General features: G+C 41.9%; 1 protein-coding gene and 1 long non-coding RNA gene across 2 annotated transcripts in view; one reads left to right on the top strand and one right to left on the bottom strand.

Moving 5' to 3' along the window:
* Nucleotides 1-4539: 4539 nt before the first annotated feature.
* LOC145454475 (uncharacterized) lies at nt 4540-13527 on the bottom strand. The gene is made up of 3 exons (XM_080332471.1): nt 12361-13527; nt 11756-11868; nt 4540-6574 (listed from the first exon to the last, which is right to left on the bottom strand). The coding sequence occupies exons 1-3, from the start codon at nt 13268-13270 to the stop codon at nt 6110-6112; spliced, it is 1488 nt and encodes a 495-aa protein (XP_080188597.1). The 5' UTR covers nt 13271-13527; the 3' UTR covers nt 4540-6109.
* Nucleotides 10305-18091, top strand: part of LOC145454493 (uncharacterized) — a 426394-nt gene continuing 418607 nt past the window's right edge. The window contains exon 1 of the long non-coding RNA XR_013920139.1: nt 10305-10467. This is a non-coding gene — a long non-coding RNA (uncharacterized LOC145454493). The remainder of the gene's footprint in view (nt 10468-18091) is intronic.

The raw sequence follows: 18091 nt of genomic DNA, 5'->3' as shown, positions 1-18091 counted from the left end.
TGTTTTTGTCTACGACGATTTATACCGTTAGCGTAGTTCGCTCAAAGACAGACGACAGACAGAGAATGCTGAAAATATCGTCGTGACTCTCTGACACTGTTTAATTATTATTTATGGCATGCTTATTGGCAAAGGGAATTATGGGAGGGACAGATCTATTTCAAGAATGTTGTGACGTAACGAATCCACAATGACACATAGAGCCGATGACTTCAGGGGATAATACGACATTCCCTAACTATGTGATCACAATGATATTCACTACAAATAAGTAGACGTTATTTTGCGAGAAAGGAAAGACTATTAGGTTTCATCAACCTACGATTCAAAATAATGATAGAAACTATATAGTACCCGGAAATCAACAAAACCAGCAAAGCCATCTGCTGCTTCTACGCTCAACACGCACGCACGGTAATTCGTTATTTTGTAGCTGGGTATCAACGAGTATATGGAGCTTGGTGAATTCAGTACTTGGCAGTGTTGGGATCACGTCACTACCTTCGAGTCACGAGTCATCTCGAGTCATTGCTCATTTTGACTCGAGTCGAGACAAGTCAATCGATTTTCGAAAGTGACTCGAGACAAATCAAGTCACTCGATTTTTAGAGGTGACTCGAGTCAAGTCGAGTCAAGTCAAGTCACGAGTCAAGTCACAATTCAAGTCAAGTTGCCTTTTTGAAGTATGAGGCATGATTACGTCATTGCATTGTGCTAGCTGTCTGAAATGCAGATTGAGTATTCATTGATTCTGAACCAATGGGCGAATATAGAGTCAAATATACACGCAATAAGGCGCTGTATCGCTCACATGTACGCAGAACTGCTAAACTATGTAAGTAATGGCACAGCCTCAGTTTATAGTTACCAGCCAAAATAGAGAATAGAAAAACGAATTGATAAGATGCAGTACATCACCTATTTACTGATGGACATGATACAATTCAAGCCTACGCTAATGGTTGAGGACTTTATTAACTATATTTGAATTAAATTTCAATAAAACAAGAGGTTTGGTTAAGGAAAGAACATAGAACAGAAATAGACATTTTTCTATTAAATTACTTTACTGTACTAGTTTACGACAACGTAATCTGTAAGTTTCGATCACTTCGTTTGCGGTCAATTTATTTGTGAGAGAACATTGGAGGTTCAGTAAAGCGCACGATCACTAAAAGATTGGTCGCTCTCACGGGCTACACCAGCATTTAGCGAACAGTCCGACCACATGCCAGATACAGGGATTTTTATCGACACCGCGATTACTTGATGACTTGAAATTGACTCGTGAATTTTGCTCCGAGTCACGAGTCAATCCACATTTTTGATACGCCGAGTCAAGTCAAGTCAAGTCATTTTAGCAAAGTGACTCGAGTCAAGTCAAGTCATACGAAAAAGGTGACTAGAGTCTGACTCGAGTCAAGTCATGACTCGAGTCATCCCCCCAACACTGGTACTTTGTGACCCCTAATTCTTATCCTAACCGAACCTATAACAAGAATACATTAATACATATTACCACGTGCCGAATTCACGGAAGTTTCGCGTATCACAATTCGAGCTCGTAGTGAAGCATACATTTTCGAATATATCATTAGAATATTGACGCATCAGTTTCATAATAACTACAGTTATCACATTTGTAATGCCAAATTTACCAAGTGCGGAATTCACTGGTAACATTGTTGCTGAGAGAACACAGCTTGTGATCTCAAGTGTTGATGCAATCTCGAGTGAGCAATGTGCATTGAGCAACACCAGATTGGTACACGCAGGAGTGCATGTCATAAACATCAAATTCAAAAGACCATAAAATTGCGGCGTTATGAAGAACTGAAATCGAAGCGACTCGGTGAAGTCTGGCGCAGTAGTTCTTAACTTATCCCCTGTTCGCACACCTTTGACCTCGCTGACTAGTTCCCGCAGCCCCTCCATATATGGTCTTACGTGAAAATAAACTTATTTGTATGAGGTAGACACAAAAAGTCTGTTACGCAGTCCCGAAAGGTGGCAATAAGGTGAGGTCATTATAGTTAATGCTGGAAAGGAGCATGAATTCGGATTTAGAATAATTTAAAATAATAAATTGGCTCTGATTAGTCTGGAGATATTTCCGATTGAAAAATCCATTCAGGAAATATTCACCGAGCTTTGTTCGACCACGGAATTCCTACCAAAGTGTTGGAGGTTAATCTAGGCTCCACGGATCCAAGCATTTTGAAATACGTGGTAGAATATGTGCTGAGTTATGATCGATTTATTTGAATCGTTGCTAAATTAAAATTGACTAATGTCGTGGCGCACAAGGCCTAACGGTGATAGGCGCCTATCTTTTTCTTCTTCCAATAAATAAACTTATCTGGGCTCCTCGCCGTTCGCGTTCTGTGTGTGAACCTCAGAAATTTAGAGGTTCGCGTTCACAAACGAACTTTAGTAGGTTCTGCACTGTGAACCTTTTTCATAGATTACAATTTTTCGCGTCATTATATAACATCTTCGGTCGAAATTCTTTGCATTTCAAGTTCGCACCACTCTATGCATGGCGCTGGCAGTATACAAAAATCAACACCATCCGGGCATCCACCTGCCAATCTCAAAAATTTTGCTTGCTTTGTTACAAAAGTTTGCTCGAAATATCCAGCTTTCCGTTTGTGAATATTTAGTGATTCTCTGCTGTGAGTTTGACCCGCAATCACACAACATCAATAGCGAAATACACTACATGTATAGGTAGTCAGCGAATGATGCTGATTTAATCAATCAATGAAATTGATGTCATTGTCTGATGTAAAAAATCTAGCAAGAGCATGGGGTCCAACTCGATTTCATATGTCTATTGCATCATAAAAACCTAATCCGGGCGATTGGAGTGTTAGCTACTGCTGTATAGCTTGTTAATAGCGTAAAACCACTGAGCTATATAAATACCCATTTTACACTCTGCTCAATATCAACGTAGCAATACTCAGACACCTAATACATTGTCCGGACTGTCCTAGACCGTTAAGGCGTAACTTATATTCCCTTGCAAGTCCTCGTCGAAATAGTTGGCAAAGCGACGAAGATATTGATTTTATGGGATTATTATATCATTTGATTGCCCCAGTTGATGCATTTGGCGACGTTTAAAACGTCAATATGTACTTCAGCATTGTGACACTATGTGGCCATTCATACAAGCTATCACCTCACTGAAATGTAGGGTTGGAATTAGTAATGTTACGTCACGGGACGTCATGAGGTTCACGTTCGCGTTCACACAGAACCTCTCAAAAAGGTTCTTGTTCACACGAACCTGAACCTTTCAGAGGTTCACACCATCCCTAGTTATAAAGCCTTGAAGTGGGCCGTGCTACAAGTCGGCAGCTACGGAATAAAAATATGAAGAAAATTGGCCTGGTGTAAATGATCATAGAGTCGACAAACACCATGAATACCACAAACAACAACCGAGCTTTGCATTCGAAGCTCTTCATGATATTGACGTTTCATTTTCTTCAACGAAAATAACAATCAAATTCCGGCCATTCATTCGATTTGCGGTGTTCCGGGTACTCGTGATTTATCGCATTTTTTAAGGAAGTATCCACGCAAAAGTCACCAATTTCAAAAGATTCCGCCTTCTCTCACGTCCTGGTGGTGCGCGCAACAAACTAGCTGTTATACTTTAGGCGGTTAGTACAACAAAAGCGCAACCACAAAACCGCAATAAAATCGCTGATTCACGTGATTTCCGAGCTATCACGCGAAATGTATTTTCTCCTACACGCCCAACACCAATAGACGAGCGTTATGATTCGTGTCGTGTGTACGTCAGGCCCCGTTGGGTAATTCCGCTTTTTGAATCGCCGCAAACCAAACCCTGCCACCGTGGCGCAATGAAACTAATTGGTGGCAACGTATTATTAATGTTGACAAAAACAATGCGGTCAGGACATTCGACTGGTAATAGAAAGAGATGATGAATCAGGGGCGGCACCTGGCAAATCACTTGAAAAAGTAACCGTTTGTATTGCTCACCCAAGAGGATCAAACAAAACGTATCCAATGTAATGTTTGAATTTGGTATTATCCGAACCAGGATTAGCAATTAGCGTACTGGCGTTTTATCCGACGCATACGGCGGCAGCGTACGAATAAAATCAAACGCCAGTACAAAATGTCCGTATCGTCTTCGACCGTGTGACCTCAAAGTGCCAGTCAACATAATCGAATAGTAAAATAGCAATTGACTTAGTTGGCCAGCGGAATTGCCGGCCGTTATTCAGAGTTTGCGGTAACCCGCTGCGTCGAATATATTAGGCGAGGGTTATCGCTCGCAAGTTTTATTGTTCATTTGAGCGGAATAATGAAAAGGAAACGCAACATATTTAAAAGAAAACCAAACCGGGTCGATCGATTCATCACGGATTTACATCGTAATGGGATTGCCGACCTTCTGAGCGGCGTGGAAAAGCGAGTTCCCGAAATCCCTTTCTCGTTTGTAAACAGTAAATATAATACTCCCAGACCAATCGAATAACCAACACAAAGAGATCCTTATTGTATATTCCAATTAGGAAGGTTTTATTTCTCGAAACGGCATAGTCACCCCGAAAAAATATTGGCACAGGCGACAAAGCAAAAAGAAATCGCATAATATGGAAGAGCGGAAAGGCAACAATGCTGGGCGAGAGCTCTAGACGGGTAGGAATAACTCCATGTTAAAAAGTTAGTAAATATAGCGGAGTAAACGCGATGGCACATTGATCCACGTCAAAATGGCGAAAGGCACTGTATAACAAAGGAACGCAATGAAATAACGAAGGAAACAAAAATGCGGCCTATGGACGATGTACATAACATTGTACAAACACGTGACCCGCCGTGATTGATGTTCAACGTTACGCAAACGGCGTATAATCTAATCTGTGTGAAGCCTATGTGGAGCTTATTTTTCATAAAGGTGAGGTCTGTTCAGAGCAACTGAGCTCATGAAAAGTTTAGAAAACGCGAATAAAACATTTGTACTCCAAAACTCGTAATTCACTTACGAGATCACACGGACAACAATAATTAAATATACTCAGATACACAAACCGAAGCGAAAAACGAAACGCGTATTCGCAACCCGCATTTAATAATCCACGCGGTTAACAATTTGTGAGTACTCTGACGGCAAGACAGCGATATACAACCTTCGAAACTTCTGCTAAGAACGCCGTGTATGATCTAGTGCCGAGCATAACTCAGACTCACTTGATACACGCAAAGCTAGTCTGAGCCAATTTAGTAAAATACAATGGAAGTATAAGGTTTTTCCCGACACGCTGGCAAGGCTAAAAAGTACAAGAAAATACTTATAATAATATACACTATCGGTAACAGGCCCTGCAAATGCGATGCTGATACAAGGTGTAGAACACACGACACGAGTATGTGCAATGTGCATCAAATAATCCATGCAGATAAAAACGTGTGCGCACTCTCACGACAAGGCAGCTATATAAAACAATTTAAATTCACGCTTATCACAAGAAGTATCGCTTTGAAGCTCTAGGACACAGCATGTCGCGAACCTTAGTTGATAAACGCAATGGGAGCTTGAGGCAATGAGCAAAATAAAGCGAAAGTACGACGTCTCCGGACAAGTTAGCAAGGAAAAAGTACAGAAAATACGTGAAAATATATGCTAGGCTATCATCATGAAGATCTGCCACAGCGATGCTGAGCTGATACAGCGTGTAGGCCTGCATTGTACTATACAAATTCAGTATGCGCATTTTACATTGCAATCCACGCGTATGAAAACTCGTGTGTACTCTCACGGGAAGGCAGCTATAAAATAATCGAAATTCCAGCTTATTCGATGTGACAACGCTTGCGAGCTCTAGGATCATGCGTTACGCACCCAGTGGTTACTAAACGTAATGCGATCTTGAGACAATTAGTAGAATACACCTGATGCACGGCAACTTAAAAAAAGCACATGAAAATACTTACGATTATATACTATCGTTGAGCTACTGTGTCAAACCTAAACACGACACGAGACTGCTCAGGATATGTTGTATAAGCGCCAGCTCATTCACCCTAAAAATTCGCTGCATCGAGACAGGGGCGTTTTGAGTTAATGAAAATCTTTGGGCACGTCTCTGTCATCGCTTGGCGGGGTTGGCATGCCACCGAGCTTTTGACTTTGGTAATAATACCAATCGTCGCTGGTGGGAGACGCGCTAGTCTGCGGCCATTGCCGGATAACCCCTTCCTTATGCAATTCGATCGGATGATCAGCCGGGTAGCATAACGGATACGGGGAATGGATAAATTCCTGTTTGGGAGATATGGTTTGCTCGCTGATGAAAGGACTAACCGATACTATTCTAGTCGATGCTTGCGAGCAAGTCACGGTACGGCGGCCGTCGCGGTTTTGGCAAAAAGTATCTGGTCCTGACTTGCTGGAGTTCGCGTCCGAAAGCTCGGAGTCGGGCGAAGAAGTACCGGCGAAGGGAATCATGTCTCCTTTCTCTTCGTGCAGTCTCATGTGTTTGCGTAGCGAACTTGGGTGAGTGTAGGTTTTGTCGCAGCCAGCAACCTATTGAATTAAACGTACTCGTCATGGTTCGGAAGAGTACATTGATAACTGTATACTGCGGTTATGATCAGGACTGGGCAGTCGAGTATAAAAACCGAGTTTACAAGTATCTTTGATTATAACCGGAGGCGTCAAAACAATCAGAGTTGTTACTCAAGTAGCGGTAGAGTCCTAATTTATACTCAATTGCAAGTAGAGGTAGCAATTTTAAAGACGTGTCAAAAACGACTTCACGTAGATCTAGAAAATTAAGATACAGCTACAAAAAGGACATTTCGTTACTTTCACGAATTAATGGGGGAAGATGAAGTTTGACCACTGACGCAAAAGCAACAATGACATTTGAAATAAATGCGATTTCGGAAAATATACTCAGTTACCGTGATAGGGGGGCTCTTTCGGCCAATTGTCGTGACAATTTCACTGCTAAAGCGACGCAAGCGCATTTCCGAAACTACTTTATACTTTACAAATTTCACGGTTTAAAAATTTAATATTTTTACTAAAAAACTTTTAGTAGAAGCGGAATTAGTCTAAAAACATAATCACTTGATTAAGTCGCACATGTACAAGACAAGTATGGACAAACCTACTTGAGTTCTCGGAAAAAAACTAGAACTTAGTTACAGACCGCCTCTGATTATGACGCCATGACGCCACCTTGTTAATATAATGGTTGCCCGACATATAAGCATGCGACACAATGAAAAATGACAGTTGAGCGTCGGACACTTTAGCATGCGTCCCTACAGCATGTGACTTTATAACCTCTAAATCAGGGGTGTCAAACATACGACGCGCCAGATGGTTTCATCCGGCCCGCGAAGCAATTCTGAGTAGATTGAACAATGCGTGTATTATCGAGTATACATCTAACAAATGTTGAGAGTTTTAGTAAGAAAAACTTCTACAAAATAATTCCTCACGACATCAAATGTAGAGTATGTTCATAGGCCACATTATAACCATCCGACAACGGTGTTGTGGCTTCACTCTTGTTACCATTAGAAACAAGTCGCTCACATTGACACCCAATTCCGAGAAGGCAAAAAATGCGCACATAGTTCAGAGTGTTATGGAAAGACGGACCCGAAACTAGTTATTCACAGAAGCGAAAACGCCAATACGAAACCATTATATGCAGGTTACATGGAGAATATAATAATTACACTGAATCAAATTCAAATATCCGTGGTCAGCTCTTATAGTCCTCACAACGCACTCACAGGGCTGACGCTATAGTATATAAGACTAAAACAAAGGGAGCAATGAGAACTTATATAATCGTAAGAGCCACTGTTTAGCCGTTTATAACTGTATTCAACCGCGACCTCGAATTATTGCCAATTTAATCGTTTGCGAATGATGGTGTACCTAGAATAGAAGCCCTATGATCCTTAATATGATGCAATATATCATTGCGCATATAGGCTTAATAATAAAGTATTCAAATGAAAAACAAAGACATGGTTTTCGAGGTAATATCTAGGAATCATTTGACTTGTGTGGCCCGCCAGCGATCCGAAGATACGAATCTGGCCCGCGACGCAAGTTGAGTTTGACAACCCTGCCCTAAACTAACCCTAACCCCAACCATAACCCTGAAATTAATCGCTATATACAGCCTAACACCAACCTGTAATTTAACCAAATCATCTCATCTGTCGCATACCGAAGTGCCGCGTGCTATTATGTCGCGTGCTCATTGCTCATATGTCCACTGTCCACGTACAAATATAATGAGAAAAGTTGCAATGTTCAACTATTATGAAACGGCAATAAATTCTTTCCAGCTACACTTCATTCGGAATTATCTCGTTTTCGTTAACCGTAACTTCGAAACAATGGCACTGTGAAAATGCCCTGGGCTGATCGCTACTTCAAGGAAAATCCGTAGCCTTGTGCTATATGTTTTTTACTACTGTGAGTGATACTGACGTATCGATAGGTTGCAAGCAAGGATCCGTGGGCGGAAAGAAAGTATCGAGACGATATTTCTTGGTGATAAAATGATTATTAGTAGGGTAAACAATAATGACTTTCAATACTAGACTCCAATTATTGAGCTTTGCCATGGTAATAAGTGAAGTAAAACAGCGCTGTTCCCGTGTCCCTACAGCAATGGTCTCCAACACGCGGCCCACGAGAACACTTTTTGCGACCCACGTCGGCATTTTGGATTTTCAAGTAATCGACAATATTCAACTCCCACATATCTTTTTTAGATCTGAGAACTTAAAATTCACTCCAAAACTGATGCAAAAGCCTTGATTTACTCATCAAACTTCAATATCGCAACACATTCAAAAGCTACCGTGCTGCGGAAGATCTGATATTACGTCACATTACCTGATCACGATGATAAAACATGACCCGTTAATGATTCGAGTCTGAAGATTTTGACTTCGACTGATGCGTGATAAAATGAAAATGACCCGAGTTGAGTCGGTTAAAACTGTAAAATTAGTGAAGGACTTGTGACTTAGGCATGGGCGCAACACACTATCAAGCTGTCATGATGAATAGTGATATATCAAAAGGTCGTAGCGGGTGCTGCGTATGGCGTAGCGGTATGGCAACCATTGGCATTCTGTTGCCTCCTTGATGAATAGTTAGTTACATCTTGGGTCTCTCAATCCAAGTTATTGTCGCCAATTGAAGGTGGCGAGTAACAAAGTGTCAGGGTCGACAGATATAACATCAATGGATTGTTAGGCGCTTGGACACTTCTTTACTATGGCACATTCATTATATATTATCTGTTCCAATATTCGAAGGTAAATCTAACGCCGAATTAATTTTGACTTTGGAATGACATGATCAATAGCCAACTTATCAGGAGTATACCCGAAACCTGGATTGGGCTGCACTGCTCAAATGCTCTGATATCAGATCAATCCTTGTTGAATTCTAAAATATTTTACCTATAATTGTGACTCGTCAAATGTCCGCTAGTTGCAAAATTTAACGCTACAGCTTGTGCTATGTGACGATGCATTTGTCTCCGTGTATTGTTTCTGTATCTCGTTATTTCGACAAGTTATGCCAAGTACAACAATTTTATTTCAACGCCTAAAAATGTGATTTTTCGTGCCGGGCGTGAATATTACGATAGTAAATCACGGTTTTGCGACTTGTGTGGAATGCCAGTCTATAAGCTCCCGTATAATATGGCATACTTGAAAATACATTGAACATCCCCTATTATTTGTGCTGCGGCCCACGGCGTCATCAAAAACTACGAAATTCGCCCGCGAGCACATTTGAGTTTGACACCCCCGCCCTATACAGGCTATACGCGGAAACCTCCGTTAGGTCGCCGATAAACCCGATGGTATCGGCTTGAACTAAGAAGTCACATTGTGACAATTAAAACCTAGGGAATTTCAAGATTTTCTTACATCGATACGCGTCACAATACGAAAGCAAATCATAATCTCGACGTCATACTGGGGGAATGACGCATATTCACATCACCCTCGCGAGGAGAGCGTCACTGATTAATCTCATTTACCAGTCATCGTCAACAGTCGAAATACCAGTTTCCTACGAATCGTGAATGGTTGTTGGAAATATTTCATAATGAAAGCGTCCATGCAAGCTATAATAATATCGACTTTGCCAAATCAAGTTACGCAAATAGTGCGATCATATTTGGTGATACGATTGTTGATATACACTGCGCTTTCCAATTCTCCACTAGTTGTTGACGAGTGGCAGCAGAAAATGTTCGGGTATATTCCAATATGCATATACTATCCGATACTGAAGTTCTGTAACTCCCATAAGCTCTTCATTGTAGGGTAATCAATTTTATAAAGTGCAACCCGCGAATGGATTCAGATGTTGAATGCGGCCGGCGAACTGAAAAGTTTGCCCACCCCTGGTTTAGAGTTTAATTAGCGTTACCTGGGGTTAAGGCGGGTGTTGGGGTAAGTGGTTATTATTAAGATTAAGACTAATTCTTACACTTTGCAATAGAAAGTACGGCGCATTTGCATCAATTTTACGAGTGATATTGTCGTCAAAACAGGCCGAAATAACCCCTGAATCACGGTATGTCGGTCTTGTCGGTAACGGAGTACATTTTTCGAAAATCTCACTTAATTGTAGAGGAAGCTGTAATTAGTCATTTTACGTGAACTCCGTGAACTCATTTTGCGTGATTACGAAAGAAGCTAGCTCCAATGAACTGCGAAAATTAAGCGACCCTTCGACCAAATTTACTTCTGGAAACAACTTACTTCAGTAGTTTTCATACCTTCATTTTGTACTGCCACTGGAAGTAGGTTTGGCATGTGTTGGAAGTTGATATACCGTTACTTGTAATTCAGTAACAATTCACGTAGTTACCGCTACTACCGAGTGCCAACGTTGACTATACGTTGACAGCCGCTATAGTTGGGATTGAGGATAGGGATAGCTTTTGAATTGAGTTAAATTTTTATCAGCGAGCTCTTTATTGGCTTGTGGTGCAAAAGATCGCATTTGTTATAACATGATTTTATTAATAAATCGTAATAAGACTCCAATCCTAGACCACATCGATTACATTCCGGCCATTGTGTATGATATGAAGTGAATGTCTGAAACGACTTTTCCGAAAAGGAAAATTTTCGAATGTCTGGTATTCATGCTTACCATGCACTCTTACGTCACAAAAACGACATATTTCTATATTATTTCCAACAGAGGTGGACCATGAAGGGATATTCGCAAAATATAAAGGGAGCCATAGCTATAATGAGCATTAGCTGGCACTTATTTTCTAAAGAAAAAAATAGTAGCTGGTTATGTTTGGTTTATCAGTGACTTGATTACCTTGCCCGTAGCCGCTATCACATTACGGGCGCGAGGTTTAATGCGAATTACACATGTATGAATAATTTGAATTTACATTATCTTTCAACAGCGATGCTTGTTGCCTTGCGAACGTAGAGCGCTCGCTGGCAAAGCGAGGTTGCTAATCATTGTTATAAAATTCCGCCATTTTGATGGAAAGCAACGAAGCGAGGTTTCACTATCGGGCGGGCGCATTATATTCCCACACACGGCTATTAGTTTGCACGGATGATGGCCTGCTTAATGACAATGCTTGTACATTGCACAACATACATGTAATTGCTTTAAATATCAAGAAAATAATCATTAAATGAGCTGAATAATTATGCTAATTGTCACCTTGCAAGTGTAGGGTTTGTCCGACGTATGTACGTGACTGTGCTTTTTTCTATCCGAGCTATTGGCGAAGCGTCGATCGCATCCAGGGTGAGGACAACCGAATGGTCTTTCACCTGTTCACATGAATACATTAATGATCAGTGTGCTGTGCAATGTGGTGATTAGTTTGATTCGGTAAATGTGCATTTTCTAACTAAATAGCAGACCAATACTTCTTACTTGAACCTTCCGTGGATTTTAGATGATGATAAATCGAAGTGTTTAAAGAGCTTCTTGGAGGTACAGAGATTCAATATACAATTACATAGTATATTCGAAGTATATCGAAGTGTGTTTTAACTACGGCCTAACAGAGCGCAAATCAAAAAATCGATTAAATAGCCTACAACAACGTGCTGCTTATCTTCTTCGAAAATGTCTATGCGTCGCATTCATATACGAGTTTTAACGTTCAGAGATTGTGCGATCAAGTGTATGAGTGGTATTGTATAGTGTCATACCACCAAATTAGCAACCAGCATTTACTATATTCGACAATCCGCAATGAGCCTAAACGAGACTTTCAAATAAGATAAGCCTTGGATGCTACATATAATGCACCTTACCGGTATGAATCCTTTTGTGTATCTTCAAATTCTCACTTCTCGCAAACATCTTGCCGCAATTCGGAAAAGGACAAGCAAACGGCTTTTCGCCCGTGTGGACTCTCATGTGATTGACGAGTTTGTATTTAGCTTTGAACGTCTTTCGCCTCCGACTGCAATTCTCCCAATAACAGCTGTGATCTGCTTGTTCCGGGCCTCCTACGTGGTTTGTATTGATGTGGTTGACAAGATCTAGCTGCGTCCACAGCACCGCATTGCAAGTTTGCTGCCTATCTTGACCAGAAGCTTTGCAGTCCGAAACACGGGTCATCCATTTGCATACAAACTCTTCGTATCCAGTGTCCACCTGCGGTGTCATAGTCTGTGGCAACACGTAGGGGTATATATCAGCCAGCGAATGCGAGTTTTCCACTCTGCAGTTGTGAGAGAATTTGTAGTTGCAGTTGTGTGAAGCAGAATGAAAACCGATAGCAAAGCTTGCTTGTGACTCCTGATACGGCCCAGCTAGAGGCGATGACGAATACGTCGCGTCGTATATTACTTCGTCCGATGTAACAGGCACGAAATCCTCCGATCTGAATCTGCGGTAGTTGGATAAGCCGGCGTAAGGCAGCATTGTGCTGGCGTTGTCTCTGTATCGCCCATCGTAATATTGCTGCTGAGCATACGACTGAGTCGGTTGGGTTAAATCGAGCGCGGGAACCTTCTGCTGGAATTGCGCGTAAGGATAAAAGCATTGCTGATTGGCAGTGGAGTTATTGTTGTTGTTGCTGTTGCAATTCGCTGTCGTCGGGTAAGGGCACTCATAAAATGTTGGGTAAGCTTGATGGCATACCGGGTAGACACTTTGCTGCAGTTGGTTCTCGTGAATTACCAGCGGGTTCCCGTCGTTTTCGGTTGACTCTTTCATTGTTCTTTTCAAATATCTTAAAGTTCAACTGCACAAAAGATAAACAAAGCGGAACGGATAATACAACCTCACAATCATATACACAGTTTGATATCGCTGTTTTCTCCACTAATTAGCTCTCGATTGATTCTGCATTTCCACTCCGATTAACATCATACAGCGTTTGAAAACCCCTGCTAACTGTCCCGCTCCAGATGCCCATTATTTTCTAAGCATCTCTCGCTCAGCATCAGCCGAGTTACCGCTGTGAGGCCTAATGTAGAAAATCTCCCATCTTATGTCGCTGCGTGAGGACTCCAGTCAAGAAAAAAGCAATATCTGATAATTTTCTATTCTTTGTTAGCAATATAGTAGAGATTTAAAAATCAGACGCACTACCAACTTATCTCATTGCCAATATCATAGCAATGGATGATCTCACGGTGCTCAGGCTATTGGAAGATTGGCTAAGCGCGTACGATCAATCGGCCGAATCTTCTTACGATTGATTGCCCTTGTGCTGATCGAGTGAGTGATGACGGAAAAGATCAGTGCGCTGCAACGCTGTAACAATTGTTGTTTACGGCTGTGAACCACTGTGCTGTCACTGTACTTTCGAGAACTGGTCCATTGCGGCAATCATACCATAAATCGAGTGCAAGATTAGCTTGTGACAGTGATCAACCTAGCAAATCCAAAATGCTCATAGTATGCAGAAGATGATGCTATTGAAGCTGGTTTTCGGACTGCAAGTATGTGGATTTATCGGCCACCATCACACTGTAATGCATTCAAAGAGCCATGGTATACCGTGAGATTGAACTGCCTGTCGATCTGGGTTCTATGTCGTGGGGAAAATGACGACTGTTTGCTCACAATGGATGCAGAGAAATGATGAACTTATTTACACAATCGGGATGAACTGCGAGAAATTTGAGCCGGGTTTATCACTCTGTTCTCTAGTTTACATGACCGCATTTGACTCTTCGAACAGATAAATCCGGACCTGGATGTGCCTGACGATCAATTGCTGCAAAATAAGCCAAATAATGGCAACATGAGAAAACCGCAGGACAGGGTCTCACGATTTATGTCCTTGCTTCATCTACGTACAACAGTCGAACACTTTGTACCAGCGTTGCGATCAAGTCATCAAGTCATATCGAGTCATTTCACATTTTGACTCGAGTCAAGTCAAGTCACTCGATTTTTGAAGTGACTCGCGTAAGTCAAGTCAAGTCGAGTCACGAGTCAAGACACAAAGCCAATAAGTCGAATTTTCGAAGTACGAGACATGATTCAAGTCATTGTATTTTGCAAGAAGATTGAAGTACAGATTCTGAATTCTGAATTGAGTAAGAAATGTAGAGTTAATTATACCTTCAACGGGGCGCTATATGACTCACATGTATTCACAGGCTAAATGCTGTACGACGTCGGTAACTGTCATCCAAATAGATGATAGAATATGAAACCTCTGAAAGTTGAAATTGACAGGATGTAATACAGTGAATACACAATCCACCTACACACCAATACGATACATCTTAAGCCTGCGCCAATCGTCGATAAGTAATTACCTATATCATTACGATACAAATCAGCGGGCAACATACGGCCCGCGACGTGATTTTGAGCGGCGCCCGCTGAGACTTTCCTGTCGTACATGATACTGCGGCCCGCGGCCACAGGCTGCCTCAATCCCCCACTACTTGCTTACTACGTCAAATTATAGCGACTGTAGGTTATATTCTTTAGCGTGCCAGAGTACGCGTAAGTTCGTCCAGTTTGCATTACCGGCATTTACGCATGTACTCACCCTAATAAATTGATATCTTGGTAAATTTGAAAAATTCCAAACCCTTTTTCGTATACAATACATTAGGTCAGGGCGCGCGCAACATACGCCCCGCGGTCAGAGTATGCCGCAATTCTCCACTACTTGCTCTCTACGTCAAATTACAGTGACTTTAGGTTACTCCTTTTTTTCGGACACAAATAATAGTGATTTGTAGGCATTCTTTAGTTTTTTGTTGTCTTTGTGTGCGACATGCAGCCGAAATTCAAATAACCTGATCACAACTTTGATCGACCTGTCTCATTGACTTCAACGGCTATTTGAAATACATTGAATACTGTTTTGTTTTCTACGCTTCAAACTTAAAGTTTACATTAAATACGATTAATCCTTGTATAGGTGGTTTGGATATATACGCGTTTAATGTATCGATTCAGGAACCCGGCCCACCAAATACTTCATTTCTCATATCCGGCTCACCGACTGCAGAAGTTGCCCGTCCCTGATATAAATCATACAAGAAGTTCGCCTAGGTCAGGGCCGGCCAACCCGTGGCCCGCGAGAAGGTTTTGAGTGGCCAGCGAGGTAATTTCCGAAATTAGTAATATTATCAAACACGGATTGCACAGATTGTTAACTTGCAAGGCCAACCAATAATTTGATTAGTCTGGCCGCAACACTTGAGATGTAATGACTAAAATATCAGTTCCGACGCATTGGCAGATCCATGGGCCAGTCACATTTTGGTAGATCTTCGTACACGACAATAAAGCAGAATAATTTGCGATAGCTTTATCAAAAGTAAAAATTTTCTACACTCTTCGCGCAACACGTTGTCACTCAATTTCATGCTTTTAATATTGTTACCCCTTTGTGAAAATGAAAGAACGCAATGTAGGGCAACTCTAAACGGCGGAACGAGCGGACTGCGGAACTAGCGGAACTTGCGATACTAAACGGCGGACCAAGCGGAACTGCGGACCGAGCGGACCATAACAAAATAGCTCAATACTAAATGGCGGACCGCGGAACAGCGGAACATGTAATACTAAACAGCGGACCGAGCGGACCATAACAAAATAGCCCAATACTATACGGCGGAACGCGGAACATGTAATACTAAACGGCGGACATAGCGGAACTGCGGACCGGCGGACTATCACAAAATTTGCAATGTAAACGGCGGATCTCGGATCAGGCGCATCTCTTAATTTTCTCAAGTGATCTTTTCCTGGACTTTGTTGAAGCTTATATTTTGCTGAGAATTTTGTCAAGTAATGTAATTCTTCAACGTCTAGTTATGAGTTACAACACAATTTTACTTTATTCCATGTCATTTTGTACTTTATCTGTTTTGTATTTCTAAAATGTAGTAAACTTTTAATGGTCATGACATTGTAATCTGTTAACACCGGACCGGACCACAGTGTCAGTTCTATAATAGAACTTCTATTAACCATTTCATCATTTCAAAAGACTACAACACTGCAATACAACGAAAAGATAGGAAGTTGTCGAATGGACGGGGGAGATAGCGCAGTGGTAACGATAAACGCCCACCAATCTGACGGATGCAGATCGATTCCCGTCGGAGGTTTATATGGGCTCCGCTCCCCCCGCCGTTGTCGCTCTTACGGCGACAAAAAAGCCCAGTTAAAGACCCAACGAAAGAAAGCACTCACAAGGAATGGAAAGAACCAGTAGAAAGGGCCCGCGGTCTCAACAAGATCACGGTAGAAAAGAACTGTGACATCGGGCTCTCTGGGCCGGAGGTGGATGTTAGATTAAAAGGATCGCAACTGCATTCGTCAGATTGGTGGGCTTTTATCGTAACCACTACACTATCTCCCCCGCCGATGTTCAGCCCAAACTCTCACAAATGGCCCCATGCCGTTTGCTGGTTGCTGAACGACGCTTCCGCCTGGTCATCTAGTGCGGCATCAAGACGATCAACCAGCCGCCGCCTCCATCATCAACCACATTCCGACGGAGCCGTGGCGCAGAGGTGGCTGGAATAGAACCACATGGCGCTCGACAATAGAGACCGAGGTAGCGCAACGCGGGCTATCGCTCGAAGACGCCCACGCTGTAGGCGCTTAACAAGGGCCCAAACTGATTATCTTGATGCGGGGCCTACGATAACTTACGGCCTTATCTGGTACAAAACACTTGCAAGATCGAGGAGGCCGGCGCTCGCAAAACAGACATCGGCGATTCTTTTCGATTTCTACCAGACGACTCCCTTTTGAAGCCATAGTACTCATTAAGCAGCTACCGTTGTGCATTTGCGATTGGGCTTCTCTGTATAGCAGACGGCTTACAGTTTGAGGCAAAGATTTCGAGCTAGTAGCTGCATTTGAATTATTGTGGATTATGGAATCATGCCGTGACTAGCTATGATACTACAATAACGAATGTGTTCGATTGCAGTCGCGACTGAGTTATGTTTAGGTGCCGTTTTGACTAGCTTATAACTATGAGGTAGGCTACCTTTACTCGACTAACCGTTGTGCATTTGCGATTGTGGTTCTCTGTATAGCAGACGGCTTTCATTTTAAGGGAAAGATTTTTAGCCATATATTCGCTGCGTTTGAATTATTATCGATTATGGAATCATGCCGTGATTAGCTATAAAACTACAGTAACGACTGTGTTCGATTGCAGTGGCGACTGAGTTACGTTTAGCTGCCGTTTTGACTAGCTTATAACTATGAGGTAGGCTACCTTTATTCAGTTGGTAAATAACTCATTATATTGCGGTGTTATGCGCGCCCACTATTATCAGCTGAGAATTCATGGCGATATTTCATGCGGCCTTCCTGACAGCGAATTTCGACTGACTATATACTTAGTAATTCAGGCTCGACTTAAGGCATAATAATGGCCAACAAATGTTGTGTTTATGGTTGTAAGACAGGATATCTGACAACTGGGAAAAGGTTTCGTCATTCCGCTTTACATTTTATGATTTGAAGTTCCTCTGCTTCCTTGGTTCACACAAGGAACAAGTGCTACTCTGACTAAGTTTGGTGCTTTACTTAATT

Source organism: Botryllus schlosseri, chromosome 13, assembly GCF_051294905.1.
Source record: "Botryllus schlosseri isolate E-star chromosome 13, Bs_hap1, whole genome shotgun sequence".
NCBI classification, from domain to species: domain Eukaryota; kingdom Metazoa; phylum Chordata; class Ascidiacea; order Stolidobranchia; family Styelidae; genus Botryllus; species Botryllus schlosseri.
Note: the sequence above shows the minus strand (reverse complement) of the source record. Positions and strands in the feature narration are given on the sequence as shown.

Bases quoted from the DNA above. Each gene is read 5' to 3' on its own strand.
- LOC145454475 (XM_080332471.1), bottom strand. From the start codon at position 13,270: ATGAAAGAGTCAACCGAAAACGACGGGAACCCGCTGGTAATTCACGAG. The intron at 11,869-12,360 runs GTAAGGTGCATT...TCATGTGAACAG, and splicing joins ACACAAAAGGATTCATACCG to GTGAAAGACCATTCGGTTGT. The intron at 6,575-11,755 runs GTGACAATTAGC...TTAATTCAATAG, and splicing joins ACAAACCCTACACTTGCAAG to GTTGCTGGCTGCGACAAAAC.